This window comes from Alnus glutinosa, chromosome 5, assembly GCF_958979055.1.
Source record: "Alnus glutinosa chromosome 5, dhAlnGlut1.1, whole genome shotgun sequence".
Lineage (NCBI taxonomy): Eukaryota > Viridiplantae > Streptophyta > Magnoliopsida > Fagales > Betulaceae > Alnus > Alnus glutinosa.
Window position 1 is genome coordinate 22,251,016 of NC_084890.1, and position 24,380 is coordinate 22,275,395.

At 34.0% G+C, this 24,380-nt stretch overlaps 2 protein-coding genes across 2 annotated transcripts; both read left to right on the forward strand.

The window, feature by feature from the left end:
• Positions 1-8,424: 8,424 nt before the first annotated feature.
• Positions 8,425-10,596, forward strand: LOC133869089 (tyrosine-sulfated glycopeptide receptor 1-like). The gene has a single exon (XM_062306060.1). The coding sequence runs from the start codon at positions 8,425-8,427 to the stop codon at positions 10,594-10,596; it is 2,172 nt and encodes a 723-aa protein (XP_062162044.1).
• Positions 10,597-14,368: 3,772 nt separating this feature from the next.
• On the forward strand, positions 14,369-16,590 carry LOC133869346 (tyrosine-sulfated glycopeptide receptor 1-like). The gene has a single exon (XM_062306320.1). The coding sequence runs from the start codon at positions 14,378-14,380 to the stop codon at positions 16,523-16,525; it is 2,148 nt and encodes a 715-aa protein (XP_062162304.1). The 5' UTR covers positions 14,369-14,377; the 3' UTR covers positions 16,526-16,590.
• The last annotated feature ends 7,790 nt before the right edge of the window (positions 16,591-24,380 follow it).

Sequence of the window (24,380 nt, forward strand, 5' to 3'; positions counted from 1 at the left end):
TATATTCTTTCGCCTCAATGTGGTTCTACTTCTGGTGGAAATGAATATTTCTTTTGTAAGACTTATGAGTACGTTCCCATTGACCTCTATAATATATATATATATATATATATATATATATATATATATATATATATATATATATATATTTTCTACCACGTCCACGTCCACAATAATGGTTTCCTTTATTACCACAAAATGAGGTTCCATTTGCTTCAGGAAATGGTGTAGAACTCGTTGGACGAGATTGGTGATTTTTCTTTAATAACTTGTTGTTTTGCTCGGCCACTAGAAAACAAGATATTAATTCAGAATATCTTGTAAAATTACGCTCTCGATATTGCTGCTGCAGGAGCACATTTGATGCATGAAATATGGTATATATCATCATAAGTGCACAGTTTTAACTGTGAGCTGATTTTAAATAGTGCAACTCCAGGTGCATCCAACAATAATGAGCTTTTTGGAAGGATAACTGTCTTCTGGTACTTGTATCTCTCCCTTAAATTATTCCACAAAGTCAATGGATCTTTTACTATGAGGTACTCATTTTTATTTAATTCATCATGTAGATGATGGCGAAGAAAAATTATTGCTTTAGCGTGATCCTGCTGGGATGCTTGATTTTCATTCATTGCTTTAGCATGATCCTGCTGGAATGTTTGATTTTCATTCTTAATAGTATTTCCAAAATTCATAACATCAATATTCATAGCATTATAAAATGATAACATTTTAGTTCATATTAATCTCACATGGATCATAAGATTCATATGTTTTAATATGATTCTTAAAACAATAAAAATTTCTAAGCATATGTTAGAATGTTAATTAACAAAATAGATGATAAGATTACTAAATCTTAAAGAGACTTACAATGATTTAAGAATATCCCACGGATAGCTTTTGATGTTGAAGATCAAAAGAACACAACAACTGGCTAGAGCTTCGTGCTGATAACGCTTTGTAAAATCAAAGAAAATAACAAGACAAGATAAAGAGATTGTAAATGTGAAACTAGTTCTTCAGGAACTATGTATGATTCTTCTTTATAATTGTGTACTTTACAAAGTACTCAATTATCCCTTTTATAGACATAGAATCATAATGGGAGGTTAAGGAATAGGAAAGGATAGGACATAAATTAAAAGGCTACATCAATGTATTACATGAATGTTATGGAATTCTAGAAAATGACATGAATGTGTAGAATTCCAAGAGATGAAACTAAATGGTCATCTACCAAATGCATGAATGCATTCATAACACTCACATGCTTTTTTAGTAGCATTAATAAAAAAAAAAAAAACATGTAAGTCACATGTTTAAAGGACAAATGTCACTTTTATATATGGATTGTATAAAATTTCCTACAAACCAATTTATAGGAAATTTATATCCTATATATAGTAAGAGGTGATATACCACTTAGCAATTAAGGAGAAACCTTGGGCCTAGAGAGAGAAGGAAAAAGGAAAAAAAAAAAAAAAAAAAAAAAAAAAAAGGGAACTGTCTTTGCTTACCCTCTTATCACTTTTTCTGGTTCTCGTAAGCATTTCTTGCACCCTTCAATAATATTCTGTATTTCTGCTTCTTCTTTTTCCCAAACCTTTAAATCTATAAGGGCTCAAGTAAATTAAAAGTGGAATTGAGATTATATTATATGAAATTAATATCATTAACTTGTGACTTTTGGGCATGCAGTTTGCTGGGAGAGATGTGGTTGCAAAAGAAGAGCTTGGACGATTCTGGAAGAAAGCCGTGAATAGCCAACCAATGCCGGAAGCAATTTGAGGTTGTACGCATCCACAAACAGGGAAAGGGGTTTATTTTGACAAGAATTTTGATCCAGCAGCTCCAATGCCCTTATATACAATGGGCATTAGGCCCCCCACCTGGAGATCGCATTCATCCAATTAGCATTAATAAGGATTAACGTTCATGTCTTAGGCTCTGAATAAGGTAGAGTGTGTTGTTAATATTTAAATGAATAAATATTCGTGCTTGCCCTACGCTGTATTTGGAGTGCTTCTCTAAGCCGACGGCAAATATTGAAAGAGATGTACGTTATACATTCTTTTTGTCATCCTCACTGTAAAAAGTTTATGGCCAATTGACACTATTAAAATATGCTTTGAAAGAGAATGAGACACTATGACTTATAAAGTGTTCAAATAAAGAAAATCTTAAAGATGTGGAACACTTTAACACGCTCTCTCACATGTAGCAACTAATGACCAAGCATGTGGACGACAATAGAAAGAAAAGACCCATCATCGCAAAAAATCTGTAGCTCTAATACCATGTGAAAAGGTTATGAGCCTATTAATACTCTCAAAAGATGTCTTGAGAGAGGAGTGGACACCATGATTTATAAAGTGCTCAAGTGAAGAAAATCTTAGTGATATGAGATACTTTAACACTCTCATCCTTTCACTTGACGCTAACTAATGCGGTTTTCGTCTTCGTCTTCGTCTTCGGTTTCATCTTTCTCAGAAGTGTACGTGTATTTATCTTTGATCTGTTTCCTTTTTTCTTTTTCTTTTTCTTTTTTTTTTAAATGAAGGAGGTTACTATATATTTATGTTTTGATGCTCTCATGTGTGATAGCTGTAAAATTGAATCGATAAATTAAGAGAAAATTACACTTGTTGTTCCTAATCTTATATCATTTTTATTATTATATTCTTGAACTTTAAAAAGTGTCAATATAGTGTATTTATCTTTTAATTTTTTTAATTTTTTTTTAAATTTCAACCATTCGTTAGAATTTTTTGTTAAATTCTAACAGAGAGGTGTTAAAATTTCTAAAATACCCCTCATTTTCTAGGAAAAAAGAAAAAAGAAAAAATGAAAAGATTTAGGCATTGCTTAGGACTTAATGAGATTTGCAAAAATATTCATGCTTAAATAACTAAAAAACTGGCGAATTGTTCTACCGATTGTGATTACGATTGCAATTATTAAAATGAAAATAACCGAATACCCTAATTGCAGTTGCAGTTATAAAGAAATAACTGCAACTGATTGTACACCGCTATACAGGAGGCTGAGGTTTCTTCATGAAATTCAAGAGTATTTGCATGATTGACACGTGTTCTGAGTCGATGGAAGATTTGAATGTTGAAGATAATAGATGAATGGTTAATGTTTGTTTGGGAGATCGAACGGCTGAAGACCATGCTCAATATGGGAAATTGAGTAAGGAATGAGGAGATGACAAATGGCACTGGTAGTGGAGGGAAATCAATACCAGAGCCTTTGAATGAATGGCTGAGATCAGTGCAACAGGATCTATCAACGATGGATTGAAGCTGTGCGGAATCTTCTGAAGGAAGCGGTGTGGCACAGCAAGGGCGCGACACATGGCGTACGCGGAAAGAATAATTCAATGGGCCGAAGATATTGGGCTAAGCGAGTTTGGAATGAAAGGATTAAACTTGGGCTTGGAGGGAAATTTAATTTAGAAAATATTTTAATTCCAAGGGTTTTTTTATTTTTTGGTATTATGATATTATTGATGATCATTGATTGCTTGTTTAATGCCCAGCAGAATTAAGATTGTTCTGAGAAACTATGAATTGAAGATTGAAAAAGAAATTTAAGAAAAGAAAAAATAACAAATAGAGAAGAGAAATACCCTACTTGCACAAATAAGCAAACAAAAAAATAATTCAGAAAGACTGATATTTAATTAATACTTCAAAACTGAATTGTTTCATTGAGTACCTATCTCTTATATAGACTAAAATATGTTCCTAATTTAACAAGGAAAATGAAAAGTTAAAAAAATCATAATAGGAAAAGAAAAACATAATCCTAATGGAAAAGGAAAAATACAATCCTTAGTAACAAAGGTAAAGTCCACATGCCCTTCAAACTACCATTCAATTGACAATATTCCTCCCAAACTTTCAATTTGAACAATGTCCCCTCAAACTAATAAAAATTATCAATGTTCTCCCAATGACGAAAATACCCTTAATAATTCCAAAAAAAAAAAAAAACTAAAACTAATTTTTTTTTTCAAAAGAAAAAAATGCATAAAAACAAAAGGTGGCCAAATTTAAAAATTAAAAAAAAAAATTGTTTTATTTTTACGAAATTAAAAATTTTCATCTTTCTTTAAAAAAGTTAATTAAAAAAAAAAATTAAAAAGTTCTATTTTTCAATTAAAAAAAAAATTAGTTTTTTTAAAAAAAAAAAAAAAATTATAGGGGTATTTTTATTATGTTGAAAATATTATAAGGTCATTTTTATCTTCTTAATGTCCTTTGGGGTATATTGGCAATGTTTTGGTAGTTTATGGGGACATTATCCCAATTGAAAATTTGAAGGAAACATTGTCAATTGAGTAGTAATGTGAAGAGGTATATAGATATTTTCCTACTAAAAAAAAAAAAAAAAAAAAAAAAACTGAAAGACACATGTATAAATAAATCCACACTAATATCGGTTTTTCTCTTCTCTTGCATCATTCTAAGTTTGTTAAAGTTCTCATCATTGGATGGATATTCTATTAATCACAACACACAAGGGCGGCTAACAAAACTAAAGCAAATCAATTCTTATGAAACAAAATAGGTTGCTGCAATTTTCTGTACAAAATAGAGTAGAAAAACAGGGGAGATGGTAATTGCAAAATCAGATTGTCTCTCGCTTTCTACTCATCATATTTCTCCTTTTTATTTTTGTTATTTTCTGGAATTCACCTTTTGGGTTCGGGGCATGGCGGATTTGTTTTTTTTTTTTATTATTATTGTGACTTTAAAAAAGTCGACTTAGCATTTATAATAATAAGACTTTGTGAACTTGAATACTTTTCCATGAAATTATGTCCCAATCTCTCTCTCTCTCTCTCTCTCGCCCTTAGCCTTCAACTGTATGTTTTCTTGGAATAGGATCCTCTTAATTTCATTTGATACTATTCATTTCAAATAAAAAGTCAAGATTTAAAGTTGATGTAACTAGCTATGTATAAAACAACTTTAGCATTCATAATTAATAATAAGACTTGGTGAACTCGAATACTTTTCCATGAAATTATGTCCACTCTCTCTCTCTCTCTCTCTCTCTCTCTCTTGTTCTTAGCCTTCAACTGTATGTTTTCTTGGAATAAGATCATCTTCATTTCATTTGATGCTATTCAATTCAAATAAAAAGTTAGGATTTAAAGTTGATGTAACTAACGATGTATATACTTTTCAAAAAAAAAGAAACTAACGATGTATATAAAGTCAATTTAGCATTCATAATAATAAGACTTGATGAACTCGAATATTTTTCCATGAAATTATGTCCACACACACACACTCTCTCTCTCTCTCTCTCTCTCTCTCTCTCTCTCTCTCTCTCTCTCTCTCTCTCTCTCTCTCTCTCTCTCTCTCTCTCTCTCTCTCTCTCTCTCTCTCTCTCTCTCTCTCTCTCTCTCTCGTCCTTAACCTTCAATTGTACGTTTTCTTGGAATAAAATCATCTCCATTTCATTTGATATTATTCATTTCAAAATAAAAAGTCAGAATTTAAAGTTGATGTATATAAAGTCAACTTAGCATTCCTAATAATAAGACTTGGTGAACTCGAATACTTTTCCATGAAATTATGTCCACATTATCTCTCTCTCTCTCTCTCTTCCTTAGCCTTCAACTGTACATCTTTTGAGAATAGGATCCTCTCCATTTTGTTTAATAAAATTAATACTATTCATTTCAAATAAAATGTCAGCATTTTAAATCATAATGATGTATATGAAGTCAATATTAACAAGTTTTTTATAAATTTATATAATGTGAAATTATATATTATTAGATATATCAATTTTAAATCATAATAATAAAATAAATAATATCAATTTCATTAAAAATAGAGATGATTCTATTCTCAGTCTTCGGTCTTCCATTGATTGTTGAATTTGTTGCCACTTGGAAGAGTCACCAGTATTTGTTGCAAGTGGGAAGACATTTCGTGTCACTAATTCTTAGTGCTTGTTTGAAACAAGAGTAATGCTACATATCATCCATTTGTCTTCCTTTTGTCCCCCCAAAATTGATGTGGCTCTTAAAATCACTATTGGATCAAAATCCAATAATGATCTATCATAAATTTAATGGTGATTTTAAGAGCCACCTCAATTTTGGGAGGATAAAAGGAGGACAAGAGGATGATATGTAGCATTACTCTTGAAACAAATGGCTTCAAGCTGATAATCTCAACGAAACCCCAACCCCCCACCCCCCCACATTGTGTGACAAGTCAAAAGTAAATTTTATATAGAATGACTCGAGTTATAAATGCGTATTGGGTTTTTGTTCTTCTTTTACTTGGTGAAATGCACACAGAGTAGAATAAAAAAATATGGCCCTATTTGAAACCCCTCTCCTCTCCTTAAAAAAGCCAATTTCAAAATATTTTACTTTTCTTTATATCATATTAATCACTTTTTGGTGTGAAGGTGAGACATGAACAGTAAAACCCATACAAATAAAATATTGAAATTAAGTACATAATGCTAAATAAACATGAACTTAACAAAGACATTGAAATCTTAGGTTACATTTTCTATGTGTGTGTGTATATATATATATAAATTATCGTCTTATAAAAGAGCATCCAAGGGCAGATTGGTATGCTTTTATTTTACATAAACACGCATTTACACATACATAAAGGACTATATGTATTTATGCATTTATTTATTTTCTTAGAGAGTAGTAGTAGGAAATTTGCCAATATTTGAAAAACCTAGCATTTCTCTTTGCAAATATCTAAAAGCACTAGTTAGTAATGATAAGACAAAAAAAAAATGATATAGCCCATATGCCTATCCAGTCTATAGTCGGCTATTAATTATTGGTTGCGAATAATATATGTGACATTTCTGCTTAAATTCTTTTGGGTTGGTAAACCTCAACGCTACACTCAACTTCACTTTCTGACTCCAGTCCTTCTTTTTCTTCCACTCAGGATATATTTTTTTTACGCTTTACAGGTGACCCTTCACTGTTTTCTTCGCCACTGTCTAGAATGTCGAAGTAGTCACTGTCATATGAATCCGCATCCGGCTCATTTGCTGCAACAACTCCAATTCCCGCTTTGGAATCTATATCCCACGTCTGAAACCAAGTATTTATATCATCATTGGGTTCGCATAAGATATCATTTTCCATCTCTACAAATATGTCCTCCTTCTCGTCGTCTGTTAACTTAATGTCCTCCTCCTCCTCCTCCTCCTCCTTATCCCTCTGTTTCCTTGGCCGCCCGGGTGGCTGTTTCCTTGGCTGCTAGGGTGGCAGCTACACAGCTGGCTATTGGGGTGGCTGTTGCACTGCTAACTCTTGGGGTGGCTGTTGCACTGCTGGCTCCTGGGGTGGCTCCTGTGACAAATTCTCCTCTACATAGTTTATCTTAACTTCTGCAGGAGACTGGGTTAAAAGCAAAACAGGATTTACCATTTCAATAGGAACAAGTTCTTCATAATCCACAAAAACGTGCAGCTTCTTCCTACCACTATTCAACAACCCTTTTTTCAGAGTAACGAAATTACAATCTTTAGTAAGACCGTGTATCTGCTAGTTTGTCTCATCATCAAACTTGTAATACATTTTGGGTATGTTGTTGTATTCATATTCTAGATAGCACTCTAAAATGTTGGTCAAATCTCCAAAGTTGAACTGGGATGTATCTATACCGGTTATTGTCAGAATGTCTTCGCCAAGATAGGTCATCCTGTGTTCAGATAGTGACCCGTGATGGTAAACAAGTAGCTCAAATATTGGATCTGACATATTCCGCACCCTGTGAATTAAACAAAAAAGAATCGTTAAACTCTAGCAATAAAAACTGTAAAATTAACTATCAAAAAGATGGGCAAAGAAAGTATGTAAAATGTTAAAAACAAGTAGGACCCTCTAACAAAAGAAAGAATGTAAAATTAAAACTGTAAATTTTTTTTTCACTTTTCCATATAAATTATTTTAACTTTATATCATATCAATCTTATTTTCTAATCATTCAAAAAAAAAATTCCTAAGGGGAGGGGAGGGGAGAGGTGAGGAATTTTCAAACCGGCCTAGTCAATATTAATCAAACAAATCGAAGGGAAAAAGTTTCCCAAAAGATTTTTGGTGCTGGAAAGTCATACAAGCTTTCAAACCATACCAGATGAAACTACACGCAAGAATCTTAATTTGTGGCCAAAGTCAAAAGATAGTACGAACTTGAATACTTTTCCATGAAATCATGGGAAAAAGCTCCAAAATTGTAGTCGTTTTTGTCAATATTATCTGTTGACTTTTCGTTTTGGCAGAGTTGAGATGCCCGTAACTATCAGTTGACATGAGTCCATGAACATATAGATATACAAGGTGTTCTTTAAGGACATCTTCATAACCATTTTTCTTCTGGTTTTGCATATCAAACAAGAACCATGCCTGCAACCAATTATCATCTCCTCTTGATTACCTTGTTTTTCTTTGGTATTTTCTCCACAAATCATGCCTGCAACCAAATAGACCGCGACTCTCTCTCGTCCTTAGCCTTCAACTCTACGTCTTCTCCTCCACTAAATTGGTCTTCCATTGATTGTTGTCAATGGGAAGGCATTTCTTGTGATCATAAACATCAAGTCACCAATATTTGGTTGCCTTCTAAAGGCCTCAGTGGGAGTATATCTCCCTCTCTTGGAAACCTCACACAGCTTTTACACCTCAATCTCTCCAACAATTCACTTTCGGGTCCTCTCTTTCCTGGATTGTTTTCGTCATTGACTCAGCTCGAGGTCCTTGATTTGAGCTACAACCATCTATTTGGAGATATATCTGGTTGGCCTGCCTCCCTTCAAATTGTTGACATATCTAGCAATCACTTCAGCGAGACATTCCAATCTTCATTCCTTCAAAGAGCATGGAGGTTGACCCAACTCAATGTTAGCAACAATGGTTTCATGGGCCCTATTCCTTCCTTTCCTTGCATCAATTCTTCCTTGGTCAGCCTCCTCGATTTCTCCTATAATCATCATAGTGGCCAAATTCCTAGTGGACTAGGGGCATGTTCCCAACTAAAGGTGTTTCGGGCAGGTTTTAACTCTCTCTCAGGTTCCCTTCCTGATGATATATTCAATGCAACAGGGGTAGAAGAAATCTCCTTACCTTCCAATCATCTTTCTGGACCCATCAGCAATGATATTGTGTACCTTACAAAACTCACCAACCTCGAGTTATATGGAAATGAATTGAGCAGCAAGCTCCCTGTGAATATCGGAAAGCTCTCCAAATTAAAGCACCTACTTCTTGATGAGAATTCCTTAATAGGTTCTTTGCCCCAATCTCTGGTGAATTGCACAAATCTCACAAAATTGATATTACGATACAATTTCCTTCAAGGAGACATCTCTACCTTTAACTTCTCCAGTTTTCATCAACTTACCATAATTGACCTAGCCTTTAATAACTTGTCTGGTAACTTGCCCGTAAGCCTTTACTCATGCAAATCCTTGATAGCAATTCGACTAGCCCAAAACCAAATAGAGGGACAAATCCAACATGAGATGCTTCAATTGAAATTCTTATCTTTCCTTTCACTTGGTCAAAATAGGCTAACCAATATCACAAACGCAATCAAGATTTTGACGCGTTGCAAGACACTTACTGTAGTCTTACTGTCAGGATCTTTTCTACAAGAGGCAATGCCAAGTGATGAAAATACAATTGGTTATGATGGATTTGAAAATCTCCGAGTCTTGAGTCTTGAGGAGTGCCAACTGACAGGTCAGTTTCCTGTATGGATATCTAAGCTTAAGAAGTTAGAATATCTAAATCTCAGGGCCAATCGTATCACGGGTTCAATTCCTAGTTCGTTGTCGACTCTTCCAAGCCTCATCCGCATAGAGGTAGATGATAACCTCATTTCAGGTGAATTCCCAAAGGAACTTTGTGATTTGCCAGCATTAATGTCACCAAAGGCTCTAGTAGACAAGAGTCATTTGGATTTACCAATTTTTTCTGGTACAAATATGCAAATCAATTTCCTCTCAAACATTGAACCGGGAATTTTTGTTGCAAACAACAGTCTTAGTGGTAACATCCCAATTGAGATCGGTCGTTTGAAGATGCTTCATAGTCTAAATCTTAGTCATAACAACTTCTCAGGAAACATTCCAACCCAACTATCTGAGCTCACAAACTTGGAAGAATTAGACCTCTCTGCAAATCGGTTGTCCGGTGAAATGCCAGCATCACTAAGTAGTCTACATTTCTTGTCTCGATTCAGTGTTGCAAACAACAATCTCCTTGGAGAAATACCATTGGGAACTCAACTTCAAACCTTTAATGCCTCTGCATATGACGGAAACCCTGGACTTTGTGGCCCCCCACTTCCACATGGGTGTGCCCAAATTGTTAGCAACAATCAAGACGACGATGGGCCTAGAATCCCATGGTTTCCACTGACTGTGGTTTTTGGTTTTATTACAGGTTTTTGGGGAGTTTGTGGTCCATTAATTTTTAGCTATAAGTGGAGAGTTGCATATTTCCAATTCATGGACCACTTAAAAAATAGGTGCATAATCTTTTTCTTTAAAATTGCTTATTGGTCACTTTAGAGTATGTTATCAATTGGCCGTTATAGAGCCTACCATCAATTTGGTTTATCATGTTTTTATTTGAATAATTTAAGGTTTTGTTAGTTTTCATATTTTCAATTTCTATTCAGTGTGATTAGCGTTGTGGAGAATGATGTGATTTTTTTTCTTACTTCAATAATAATACCACTTGCAATAGAACGAATCGTTGTAGGATAATGTCTATATTGAGGGTGTCGATCCACAGGGAATGTATTGGTTGCATGCATCAAGCTTTAATAAAATCGGTCCTAATTTATCCTTTGGAAAGTATGTTGTTTTTGTGATTTTCAAGTTGTAAACTACTAACAGAAATTAAATTCTACAAAGTAAATTAAAGTTGTATGAAATAATATGGGAAACTAGGGAATTGATTTCACCGCTATCCTTGTACCAATGGCCATCACATTAACATGGGACATTCTTTTTAGGCATGATATTACCCGTGTGCGGTTGTCAAGCGCACAACAAGGTGTCAAAAAAAAAAATACCATCATTAAAAATAAGCATACCCCATCCTAAGATTAGTACGGATCATCTACCTAAGATAGGGTGTGCTATCATCCGTCTATCCTAGGCATGAGGTATCAAATTTATTAACTTAGCTACATGCAAACAATGATTAAGTGTAGCCCATCCTAAGATTAGTACAAATCATCTACCTAAGCTAGGGTGTAGCATCATTTGTCTATCCTAGGCATGAACTATCAAAACCTCTTGTTAATAATACCATTGCATAACCATTACATTTACCATTTTTTGAACAATAAACATAATTTGAGCACAATCAAAATGATAAGCTTTCTAGATAAGCTGGATTAAAATATTTTATTACAATTTGTGGATATAGTATTAAGTCATTAAATACTGATATATAGGTGAGTAGAGCAGTTAAAAGAGAAATGAATATCATTAGGTTAGTGTTAATAGAGTGGGCTGTCGTGGACGTTAACTGCAGAACGTGGCAGTATATTACAATCTTAAGTGTCCCATATGGCTTAAATATAATCTTATTTATATGTATATAAGCTCTTAAATACCATTCTCTTGTAAGCCAATTTTCAACTGTGCATGAGCTATACTTGAGATTCTTATTAGATGTAAATTTTAAAATTTGAATTCGAATTTAAGACTTCCACTTTCATACTAAATCATCAATTATTTTAAAATTATAAATTTAATAATTCAATGAATATTCTAGCATCTTTAAACCTTTATACGTGTCATTTCGTAAGGGGTCACTGGTCCACGTTAAACTTGTCACTTTTGGATCACATTTCAATCAACTCTGGTTTGTCTCCCTGTGTTTGACTTTGTGAATGTGGATCCTTGATTTATCAACTCAAGTTGTCTGAGAGCAAGCTGAAATGATTGAGATAAATAATAATACTTCCCCCCCTTCTCTCTTCAATCAATTTCTTTGCACGTGTTTGACTAAATCTGTGAATGCGGTGCCTTCATTCAATATTGATGACTGTCATGGTTTCATTGTAGTCTTTATTTGCTTGATGTAAAACAATCCATCTTTTCATCATTCAAATTAACTATCTTTTTGTCATTCAAAAAATTAGTATAACTTTTAAAATTATTAATAGATTAACATTCAATAATAATTTATCATAAATTTAATAGTAATTTTAAAAGATACATCAATATTAAGAGATAAAAAAATGATAAAAAAAAAAGGGGTTAAACACCATTTTGGTACTTGTGGTTTAACAACTTTATTTTTTGTTCACTGTGCTTTCATTTGTATTACAGATAATACCTATGCTATGCGAAAAGACGAAGATGGTACCTGTGCCCATTTTTCCGTCTAAAACTAACGTCTGGCCATGTCATCAGATAGGTGTTAGTGTAATAATGCGACACCTGTCCCCTAGATGCAATGACATGGCCAGACGTCAGTTTTGAATGAAAAAAATGCTTTTCAAATATATACCATAGGTACCATCTATGATATAAATGAAAACACAAGGAACAAAAAATAAAGTTATCAAATTGCAGATACCAAGAGTGTCTTTAACCCTTAAAAAAATAATTTCTAGCATATGCGTTAGAGGAAACTTTAGAACAGAATTTAGGAAACAAAATATGATTCTGATTCTATTTTATTCAAAATTAAATCATATTTTGTTCAACATTTTTAAAAACAAATCATATTTTATTCAACTTTTTATAAACAAAACATATTTTATTCAATTTTTTCTAAAAAGTCAAACCTCAAGATCCATAAACAGAATAAAAATTTAATTCTAATTTCAAAAATTCACACCCAACCAAACATACCAGCCCGTCTTTACGCAGTCTAACCCCTAGGCTAAGCTGCTTGTTTTTCTTGGTCACTTTTTTCTTCCTAAAAACAACTCTAGAACTAGAAGAAATCTCTCGGCCCAAAAAATCTGATGAGTGGGGACAATGGTTCTTCCGAATCTTGATCGATTAAATGCACCGTGTACTCTGCAGATAAAGGACAACGACCAGCTGGGTGCTCTTCAAAGAGCTTCATGAATCATGTGAGTTGAACTTTAATGGATTCTTAAAGAATTTTCTTCTGGGTACTTTGATTTTTTTGAGTTATAGTTTTGTTTTGTATTGGAATTTAATTAATGTCAAATATTCATATTCTGTGTAAGGTGGCTTGCATGCATAATGTACTGGTCTGTTAGTCTGTACATTTTATTTTATTATTTATTTTCATTCATTTGCTCTGAGGTTAAATTTGAAACTGTGAAGCTGTGTTTTGTTTTGTTAGGCGGCGTGAGGTGACTTGGTGCTTGGTGGGTTCACTTTTTGGTGTGAAGGTGGGACATAAACAGTAAAACCCATAAGCTTACATTACAAATAAAATAATGAAATTAAGTACATAATGCTAAATAAACATGAACTTAAGAAAGACATTGAAATCTTAGGTTACATCTTCAATACATATATAAATTATGGTCTTATAAACAGAGCATCCATGGGCGAATTGGTCTGCTTTTATTTTACATAAACACGCATTTACACATACATAAAGGACTATATGTATTTATGCATTTATTTATTTTCTTAGAGAGTAGTAATAGGATATTTGCCAATATTTGAAAAACCTAACAATTTCTCTTGGCAAATATCTAAAAGCACCGGTTAGTAATGATAAGAAAAAGAAAAAGAAAAATGATTAGCCCGTATGCTTATCCCGTCTGTAATCGGCTATTAATTATTGGTTGGTAATAATATATGTGACATTTAAATATGTCACAATTTTATGAGATTCTGATACACGATTTAAAGACCAAATTTTAAAAAGTTCAGTATTTGTCATTATATATTTCTTTACCCATAGAGGAAACAGTGGCTTAAGTACGAAATAATGTTAGGTGGACTGTATAACGACACCACTGGCCGTGGGACGTTTCAAGCATAGGTGAAGGGAAAAAGTTTAGTCAATATTAATCAAACAAACTGAAGGAAAATGTTTCCCAAAAGATTTTTGGTGCTAGAAAGTCATACAAGCTAATTCAACCCATACCAGATGAAACTACACGCAAGAATCTTAATTTGTGGCCAAAGTCAAAAGATAGTGTGAACTTGAATACTTTTCCATGAAATCATGCGAAAAGGCTCCAAAATTGTAGTCGTTTTTGTCAATATTATCAGTTGAGATGCCCCTAACTATCAGTTGACATGAGTCAACGGTCATATAGATATACAAGGTGTTCTTTTATAAGGACATCTTCATAACCATTTTTCTTCAGGTTTTGCAGATCAAACAAGAACCATGGCTGCAACCAATTATCATCTCCTCTTGATCACCTTGTTTCTCTTTGGTATTTTCTCCACGAATCATGCCTGCAACCAAATAGACCGCAACTCTCTCGCGTCTTTAGCCTTCAACTCTACGTCTTCTCCTCCACTAAATTGGTCTTCCATTGATTGTTGCCAGTGGGAAGGCATTTCTTGTGATCGTAAACACCAAGTCACCAATATTTGGTTACCTTCTAAAGGCCTCAGTGGTAGTATATCTCCCTCTCTTGGAAACCTCACACAGCTCTCACACCTCAATCTCTCCAACAATTCTCTTTCGGGTCCTCTCTTTCCTGGATTGTTTTCGTCCCTGACTCAGCTCAAGGTCCTTGATTTGAGCTACAACCATCTGTTTGGAGATATATCTGGCTGGCCTACCTCCCTTCAAATTGTTGACATATCTAGCAATCACTTCAGCGAGACAATCCAATCTTCATTCGTTCAAAGAGCATGGAGGTTGACCCAGCTCAATGTTAGCAACAATGGTTTCATGGGCCCTATTCCTTCCTTTCCTTGCATCAATTCTTCCTTGGTCAACCTCCTCGATTTCTCCCATAATCATCATAGTGGCCAAATTCCTAGTGGACTAGGGGCATGTTCCCAACTAAAGGTGTTTCGGGCAGGTTTTAACTCTCTCTCAGGTTTCCTTCCTGATGATATATTCAATGCAACAGTGGTAGAAGAAATCTCCTTACCTTCCAATCATCTTTCTGGACCCATCAGCAATGATATCGTGTACCTTACAAAACTCACCAACCTCGAGTTATATGGAAATGAATTGAGCGGCAAGCTCCCTTTGAATATTGGAAAGCTCTCCAAATTAAAGCATCTACTCCTTGATGAGAACTTCTTAATAGGTTCTTTGCCCCAATCTCTGGTGAATTGCACAAATCTCACAAAATTGACATTACGACACAATTTCCTTCAAGGAGACATCTCTACCTTTAACTTCTCCAGTTTTCATCAACTTACCATAATTGACCTAGCCTTTAATAACTTGTTTGGTAACTTGCCAGTAAGCCTTTACTCATGTAAATCCTTGATAGCAATTCGACTAGCCCGAAACCGATTAGAGGGACAAATCCAACATGAGGTGCTTCAATTGAAATTCTTATCTTTCCTTTCACTTGGTCAAAATAGGCTAACCAATATCACAAACGCAATCAAGATTTTGATGCGTTGCAAGACACTTAGTGTAGTCTTACTTGCAGGGTCTTTTCTACACGAGGCAATGCCAAGTGATGAAAATACAATTGGTTATGATGGATTTGAAAATCTCCGAGTCTTGAGTCTTGAGGAGTGCCAACTGACAGGTCAGTTTCCTGTATGGATATCTAAGCTTAAGAAGTTAGAATATCTGAATCTCAGGGCTAATCGTATAACGGGTTCAATTCCTATTTCGTTGTCGACTCTTCCAAGCCTCATCCGCATAGAGGTACCTGATAACCTCATTTCAGGTGAATTCCCAAAGGAACTTTGTGATTTGCCAGCATTAGTGTCACCAAGGGCTCTAGTAGACAAGAGTCATTTCGATTTACCAATATTTTCTGGTACAAATATGCAAATCAATCTCCTCTCAAACATTGAACCGGGAATTTTTGTTGCAAACAACAATCTTAGTGGTAACATCCCAATTCAAATTGGTCATTTGAAGATGCTTCATAGTCTGAATCTTAGTCATAACAACTTCTCAGGAAACATTCCAGCCCAACTATCTGAGCTTACAAACTTGGAAGGATTAGACCTCTCTGCAAATCGGTTGTCCGGCGAAATACCAGCATCACTAAGTAGTCTACATTTCTTGTCTCAATTTAGTGTTGCAAACAACAATCTCCATGGAGAAATACCATCGGGAACTCAACTTCAGACCTTTAATGCCTCTGCATATGAGGGAAACCTTGGACTTTGTGGCCCCCCACTTCCACATCGGTGTGCCCATAGTGTTAGCAACAATCAAGATGGGGATGGGCCTAGAATCCCATGGTTTCTACTCACTGTGGTTTTTGGTTTTATTACAGGTTTTTTGGGAGTTTGTGGTCCATTAATTTTTAGCTCTAAGTGGAGAGTTGCATATTTCCAATTCTTGGACCACCTAAAAAATAGGTGCATAATCTTTTTCTAAAAAATTGCTTTAGAGTATGTTATCAATTGGCCGTTATAGAGCCTGTCATCAATTTGGTTTATCAAGTTTTTATTTGAATAATTTAAGGTTTTGTTGTGGAGAAAATTAATTAATCATGGTTACTTTGTTTGTCATGCCATTTACAATTGGCCCACGATGAAAAACCCTATCTTATTTAGTTATTGTGACAAGTAGGAGCAGAACTGTGTGTTGCTTTGAAAGGCTAATGTACGTCGTCCCAAAATTTTAAAATTGCCAATAAAATTTATGGTTTTTTTATGAAATGTACCCACAAAACTAAATTTTTACCCCCCAAATTTTTGTTCGTTCAAATTTTGTCCCCTACCCTTAAATGTTTGGTTCGGCCCTGAGTGACAATCTCTTGTTATTTTCACGCGCGGCATAGTCTCCCTCACTGAATTTTAGAGTCATTTTGATGCATCAAGTTGTGAAAAATGTGCAGTTGGGGATTGGGGCATAACATGCTGAACTTAAGCTTTTATATGTTGGACAGCTTTTCGATGAATAATAAAAGGAGACACAACAAAAAAATTCTTCAAGAAATATGAAAAGACAACAGAATGCCTTGCTCTGGAATGCAATTTCAATTCTATGCTCCATCATTCTCGAAAACAAAAAGAGTCCACTACCGGGCAAGTGAAATGGAATGAATTTCAAATTTTATGTAAGCTTTGCATAATTGTTCTTGCATTACACATAAAATAAATAAATAAGTAAAAAAAAAAAAAAAAAAGTACATATAGTAACTTCCTCCTCCTTTTTCATCATGTGGAAGAATTGATTAAACCAAAATACTCAAGAAAGTCTTAATCCAACATATGGAATAAAAAGCAAAAGAAAATGATCTAAAGTTATTTAGGCAATGCCTTATTAATTAAGCTAAATTTGTATAAAGACCCCATATATTATTCCTGGACACTATTAAGACAAGGGTTAACAAGAACTCAACAGACAAAAGTTACAAGCACTTAAGAGACAAGAGTACGTCACAAGTGTAAATTAAATTTGTTGTTGTTAATATACAAGTAGAAGAGACGTGTAACGTTCAAACTCTTTCTCTATAAATAGAGTCTTATATACAATTAAATAATTGAGCAAACATTTAGCCAAAAAAATACTTTAACGAGTAGATCGATGTAAAACATAAGCCGAATCACTTTAATTATGTCTCTTTTTTTATTTTTCATTTTTTTCCAAGATTATGTATTCTTATACACACGGCATTGGCCAGGGCAGAAGCAAAAAGGAGAGAGCAAGCATCGGCCACCAACAGCAACATGACCCAATCAAAGTCCTAGAAATTGAGCACAATGAAAACCTGGAATTTTTATTTTTATTTTTTTTAATTTTATCTTAATTTTTTACCAGCATAAAATCCTGATTTTTTTTTTTTTTTGAAAAGATAAAATCCTGAATTACGTGGTGCATTGTACTGTCTTTTGTGAAATTACAATGTTACAAGTTCTAAGATCTCTCTTATAAAGCTCCAAATCAATGACCCAAAATTTCTAACCATCCCAATGGAGAGGACCGACAAGAGGCATCTGAAAAGTAGATTGATTGGCTAAATAAATGTTGGTAAGGATAGAATATTAGTTAAACGACAAAATTCATAATTTTTTATTATTTTAAATTTTTAGGATAACTTATGATTTCACATTATATCATAAAAAAAGTCATGAGCTCAATCCTTACTCTACAGTTGACCAATAATTTATTATTTTTTATCGGATAAAGTTTTTAAAATAATTACTAATTTTACATGTAAAATGGCATATTTCGGTCCCATATTAAAAAAATGAGTAGCTTACATATATTGTAACTGGTTTATAAGAGAAGTACATAGGTACTAAGGCTTATATTGTTTAATTATTAGGTAAAATTAAGCTTTAGAAAAGATTCTGGAAAAGTTTCAAATTGACTAGTTCTTTTGAGTGATAACGCATATGTGGCTAACATTTTTTCCTGAGTTGTTACAAATAGTATCAGACCCACTTAGTAACGCCGACCAAGTAGTACTTGAGTACTGCATGACGTGGACCTGACGAGGACGTCATGGGCTTAAAGAGAGAATTTGTAATACTCCGATCCCATATTGGGAAGATGAATATTCCACATAGAGTGTGGATGATTTATAAGAAATGCTCATGGGTTATTTTGATTTAAAATAATTTCTATCAAATTATTAAAAAAAAAAAAAAATAGATTTAAACTAAGTAAAATCTGTTCCTACCTCTATGAATTAGTTTGCACTCCCTAATCTTTTCATCTCATATCCATGTACAAAAAAATATATATATTAAAAAAAAAATCGTATAATTATCAAGAAAAAAAAAAAAAAAAAACCTTATAATTTTTTAAGGACTATGTAGACTAATGTAGTGACTAGTGAGGATTCAAAAACAAGGATGATCTATTCGTTGCTCTACACCCAAGAGAAGCTAGCTTTGCGATCAACGATGTCGTTTTAAATGGTATGGAAGTGTTCAAATTGAGCAACTCAGATCCTGAAAGTATGCCCTTTCCACCGATTGAGAATACATAGGTATGGACTCTGCTACTACGATATTACAAAAGTGGATTTTAATGTTGAAGTGAGTAGGCGTAATATCAGGATTAATTCTCAGTTTAATGCATAAATCATGCTAACTTCGAAATTACACATAATAAGATATTGTTTAGCTATAACTTTCTTCATGTTGTCTATCTAAGATTTTAACTAGGATTGACACTGTCTCGATGGACTTATAATACAACACCGATGCCCTAATGTTGCCGCATACCATCCATCAAAAGCGAAAATCCCGGGTGATCCATACCACTAATAACGTTCATCTGTAATAACCGTCAATCAAACACGATTGTGTCGGCCACTCTATAAACAATTGGTACCAATGCGATACTAAGTTGGACCATTGAATAAAGCTTATCAGTGATGAAGGAAGGGACCGGGGGGGGGGGGGGGGGGGGGGGGACTCTATAAAAAATTGGTACCAATGCGACACTAAGCTGGACCATTTACCAGTGATGAAGACCCCCCCCCCCCCCCCCCCCCCAATTTTTTGAAAAAAAAATTCTAAAAAAAATGTGATACCGTGGTCTTGCTTTGATAAAAGGCATAGGAACTTTTGCAGAGGTGTTGAGCTTCATTTCCAATAAATTAAGCTCTGAAAACGGAGCATCAAACTTCCAATCCGAATCAGGATCCACGGTGATTCCATCAATTCTTTGTTGACAACGAAGTTACAACTTAACAGCTCCCCTAAATGCATACAAACCCCAACAACTGGAAGAAAATATAGGGAAAACAAACAACAAAAGTTTAGAGAGAGAGAGAGAGAGAGAGAGAGAGAGAGAGAGTTAAAATTGCGAATGAATGAAAATGAAGAAAATTAGAGATTTTAATTTTTTCATCAACCAAACAAATCGAATGACAACAAAGCGAACTTACATTGTCTAAAACCCCAAAGGCTTCGCTGTGAATGTTTCAGAATTTGAAGATTTCAGAGAGTGAAGTGGGATATACTTGCTGATAATTAAGGCCTTTAAGCTTCCGATTAAGCTTAACCTCTGGTGCTCTGGAACTAGGTTTTCAACACAGAGAGCCATTGGATCGATTTTGCTGTTTTGGGAATTAATTTTCCATGAATTGCTTGCCAAAATTGCGAAACGCGTCTTTCTCTCAAAACAAATCGAGATGGCCTAAGAACAGAACGAAAAGGAACAGGGGCTCAACTTTTTCTTTAGGATTAATTACTTGTTTTTTTTTTTTAGGCACACGTGCTGACGCTTCTAAAAGTATTGTAGATAATATTTAATTTAAGGGTGTACATGGGATGCAGACAGTGGTAACAAAATCCTAATTAGATTTTTTTTTTTTTTTAAGGTAATTAACCTATTGGCCCCTAATAACAAAATTTTTTAACCCCTGACTTGGCCCCTACCCATAATATCTTCTGGCTCCCTCCCTGGAGCTTATACACCGTTCTGGTGCCTACCATCTGTACATGACAATCCATCATATATTGTCCAATTATTCAAAATACAATATACTTTTCATTTACATTATTTGATAGATCAATAGGCTCATAACATAGATCTCTATGTTTAATCAATTGAAAGCATTGAAAGAATATCATAATCACATAATCAAAAAATTATCCATTTCGTAAGTATTTACTTACCTCGATCGTTCACTCACGTTCTCTGACATCTCAACTCCTTAATACAGCAAACCGCATGGTATAATGAGACACATAACACTCTACAAAGTCTAATAAAACCCTAATCAGGTCATTATTGTCTCCATCGATCGTTCGGTACCTAACCATCAATCATTCGATGCTCGATAATCGAACATTCGACATTTGGTGACAGCAATAAAAACTAAGGTTTAGTTACTAACTCCTATTCTCCAATAATAAACTAACTCTCAATCAATATAGAGATCCCCCAACAAGCAATAGTAAAGGTTGTGTCTCTATTGGATAGTGGATACAATTGAAGTAGGCATTGCATGGAGTTTAAAGATATTAGCAATGAATATTTGAGTTACTCAAGTTGATGTGTAGGGCTAAACTAAAGATGCAAAATGATTGTACTTGGATAGTCGGCCAACCACAACTAAAGACCCTGCATACATAGTTCTTTATTACTACCTCTGTGGAGTGTTATGCCTTTTGGTTTGAAAAATGCTCCCAGTGAATTTCAAAATATAATGAATGATATATTTACACCTTTTATTGAATTTTCAATTGTATACATAGATGATGTCGTAATCTTTTCAAAATATATAGAACAACATTGGAAACTTTTAAATACATTTATATGAATTATACAATATAATGGTTTAGTATTATCACGAACAAAAATAAAATTGTTCCAAGACAAAATTAGATTTTTTAGGACACAATATTTATCAGGGTACTATAACACATATAGAAAGATCCATACAATTTGTTGATAAATTTCCGAATGAAATAAAAGATAAAAATCAACTTCAAATATTCTTAGAAAGTTTAAATTATGTTTCTGAGTATTATAAGAATTTGAGAAAAATATGTAAAAAAAACTTTTATATCAAAGATTACTAAAAAAATCCCCCTCCTTGGTTAGATCACCATACTGAGGTTGTAAAGAAAATTAAAAAGCGTGTCAAGACCCTTACGTGTCTAGGACTTTCTTCTCCTACTTCTTTCAAAATTGTTGAAATCGATGGCTCTGATACTATCAAACGCCCATAAATGACAGAGAAATTTAAAGAAATAAGAATTGGGTAGAAAGTATGATGTTGAACATAGTAATAATACGAACAAGAAATAGCATATTTATTTTTTATATTTCTGTTTCAACAGTCCTAATAACTTGTACATAAACACTACCAAGAGCATGCCACCATCCAAGCATGCAACTAACTTGATCCAACCAAACTATTAGCAACTACAATTAGCACACGTTTTCTATTATTTCAATTTTCAAAAATGCATTTGTTTGTTTTTATTTTGCATGATTGCTTGATACTAAAATTTGGGGGTAATTACTTTTTCCCGCCATGAACTACTGACCTGTATCATTTTGCTCCCACAAACTACTACTTCAACCAAAATAGAGCATCCAACTACCAATTTTACATTTTTTGCCCCCTTCTGTCAGTCGGACCCGTTAAGTGCGACGGTCAACGGGTCAAGTGCCTGTCACGTGCTGTCTAGCCCATTTTTATTCTGAAATTACCCTTCGGTACAGTTGATTAAAATTTATGAAAAAAAAAACGAAAAAAAGAAAAACAAAACAATTCAAAAGGAAAGATATAGAAGCTTCTTTCATGTCATTTTTGCACCCGGTCTCCCACTTCAACTTCAAAGCAGCAGCCCGCTGAAGGAGTCGACCTTGAAGAGCTTCAATGTCTTGTTCATGGAAGAGCGAAGCAACATCCGGGGAGCCCTTCTGCCGGTGTAGAGTACCTGCACCTCTGAAGACTTCCTTCACTGATGAAAATTTCGGCTGCTTGTTCTACTGTTGTGTGAACTATGAGGTAAGATTTTTTTTTTTTTTAATGGATCTGTAAATAATGGGTAGTACCTCTTCTTCGGCTGCTTCTTCTCTTATATTTGTAGATAATGGGTAATTTTTTTAGGGTTTGAAAATTAGATCTTAGATCTGGATTATTGTCTTAGGGTTTTTTTTTTTTTTTTTTGGTTTCTTGGTTTCTTGTTTTTGGGCGAAGGGTAGCTAAAGTTTATAGACAATGCATGAGGCGTTTTTTTTGCCTGAACTATTTTGGGGTTATTGTTTTCAGACAATGGGTAACTGGAGTTTTTGGACAATGGGGAATACCTCTTAGATAATTCATGAAATCAAAGCATTAATATTTTTCTTCTCGTCATTTGCTGAGGACCTTAGCAATAATAACACTACTATTTGGCATTGTAAATAATCTTAGTAGCATTATGTATTAAGCACATAGATGAGTTTTCTATTTAGCCCCTACCCCGACCTTCCCCCACCACCTGAGACAATTTAGTTCACCTTACACATTTATTAAAAAAGAAAAAAAGAAAAAAAGAAAAAGAAAAAGGATAAGACACAAATATTTCATGTTATAGTAGAAATATGTTGTTTTTGGTTTGGTTAAATGATAAGGAAGTTGAAAGCACCACTTTTTGTGATTTCCATGTACTGTATCTTAACAAATTGAAACATTTGGCAAGATGTTGAAGTTGATAAGACCTTTGGAATTTCATATTCAGTATACACATATACCTGAGACAAAAATATAGAAGAGGTCAGTGAGCTTAGTCATATATGCCAGATTTCCATTTTTTTTAATTTATAGATATAATCATGCTTAATTTGCAAAAGAGCCAGATTAATATGTACATCATGTCTATATGTATCATAATTGCATTGTATGCTTGTTTCCACATTAATATAATTATGTTAGTAAAGTGGTACCAACTCTTTATTATACTTGGCTTTCCATTGAACATTTTTTAACGTTGAAAAACTAACCTTGTTTATATGACCTCTAATTTGAATAGGTTGGTCGGTCTTGCAGATTCTTCCAATGGAAAGATTCTGAAATGTGTGAACATGCTAGATGAGCGTTGGCTAGTGTGCAACACAAGGACGCTATGCTGAACAAGGAAGTTATAGAATTGAAGGCCAAGCTAGGGATCGGAGCAATTCGATATGATATGCAAGTGAAAATTTTGAAGACAAATAGCCGGCTTTTGGCATTTTCTTGAATTTTTTTTGTTGTATTCTTAGCTGTGTTTTGGGGCAACTTTTATGGTGTTAGTAAAGGACATATGTCCTACAAACAGCTACCTTGAAAAATTGTAATGACTAGTATGTTTGTAATAATTAGTGTATTTGTAACTTTGAAACCTTGTAACTAGTGTATTGGTAAACTTTGTAATGTGTAGTGTACTTGTAATGTTTGTCTCCCTCTATTCATTAACTTGAGTTTGGTTGATAGCATATGGTGTTCAATGCCTTATTTTGGTGAGGGTGGTCAGTTCATGGTGGCATTTTGACAATTACAATTAGTTCATGGAGGGAATATGTAAAAAATCTGTATAATTTTCTAGCATGAAATTTGGTATCATCAACATAGCATTTTGACAATCCCAATTTGATTCATAATTTCTTGTACATATGCTAAAATACTGACCTATACTTCCAACATACAAAACCTGAACAAATAGTTTCCAGTACAACATAGCATTTTGGCATTTTGCATATTTCCCTTCAAACCTAAACAAGTTGTTTCCAACAACAACAAAACAAATTGTTTCCAACTACAAACCAACAGAGTCCATATTTCCCAGCACAA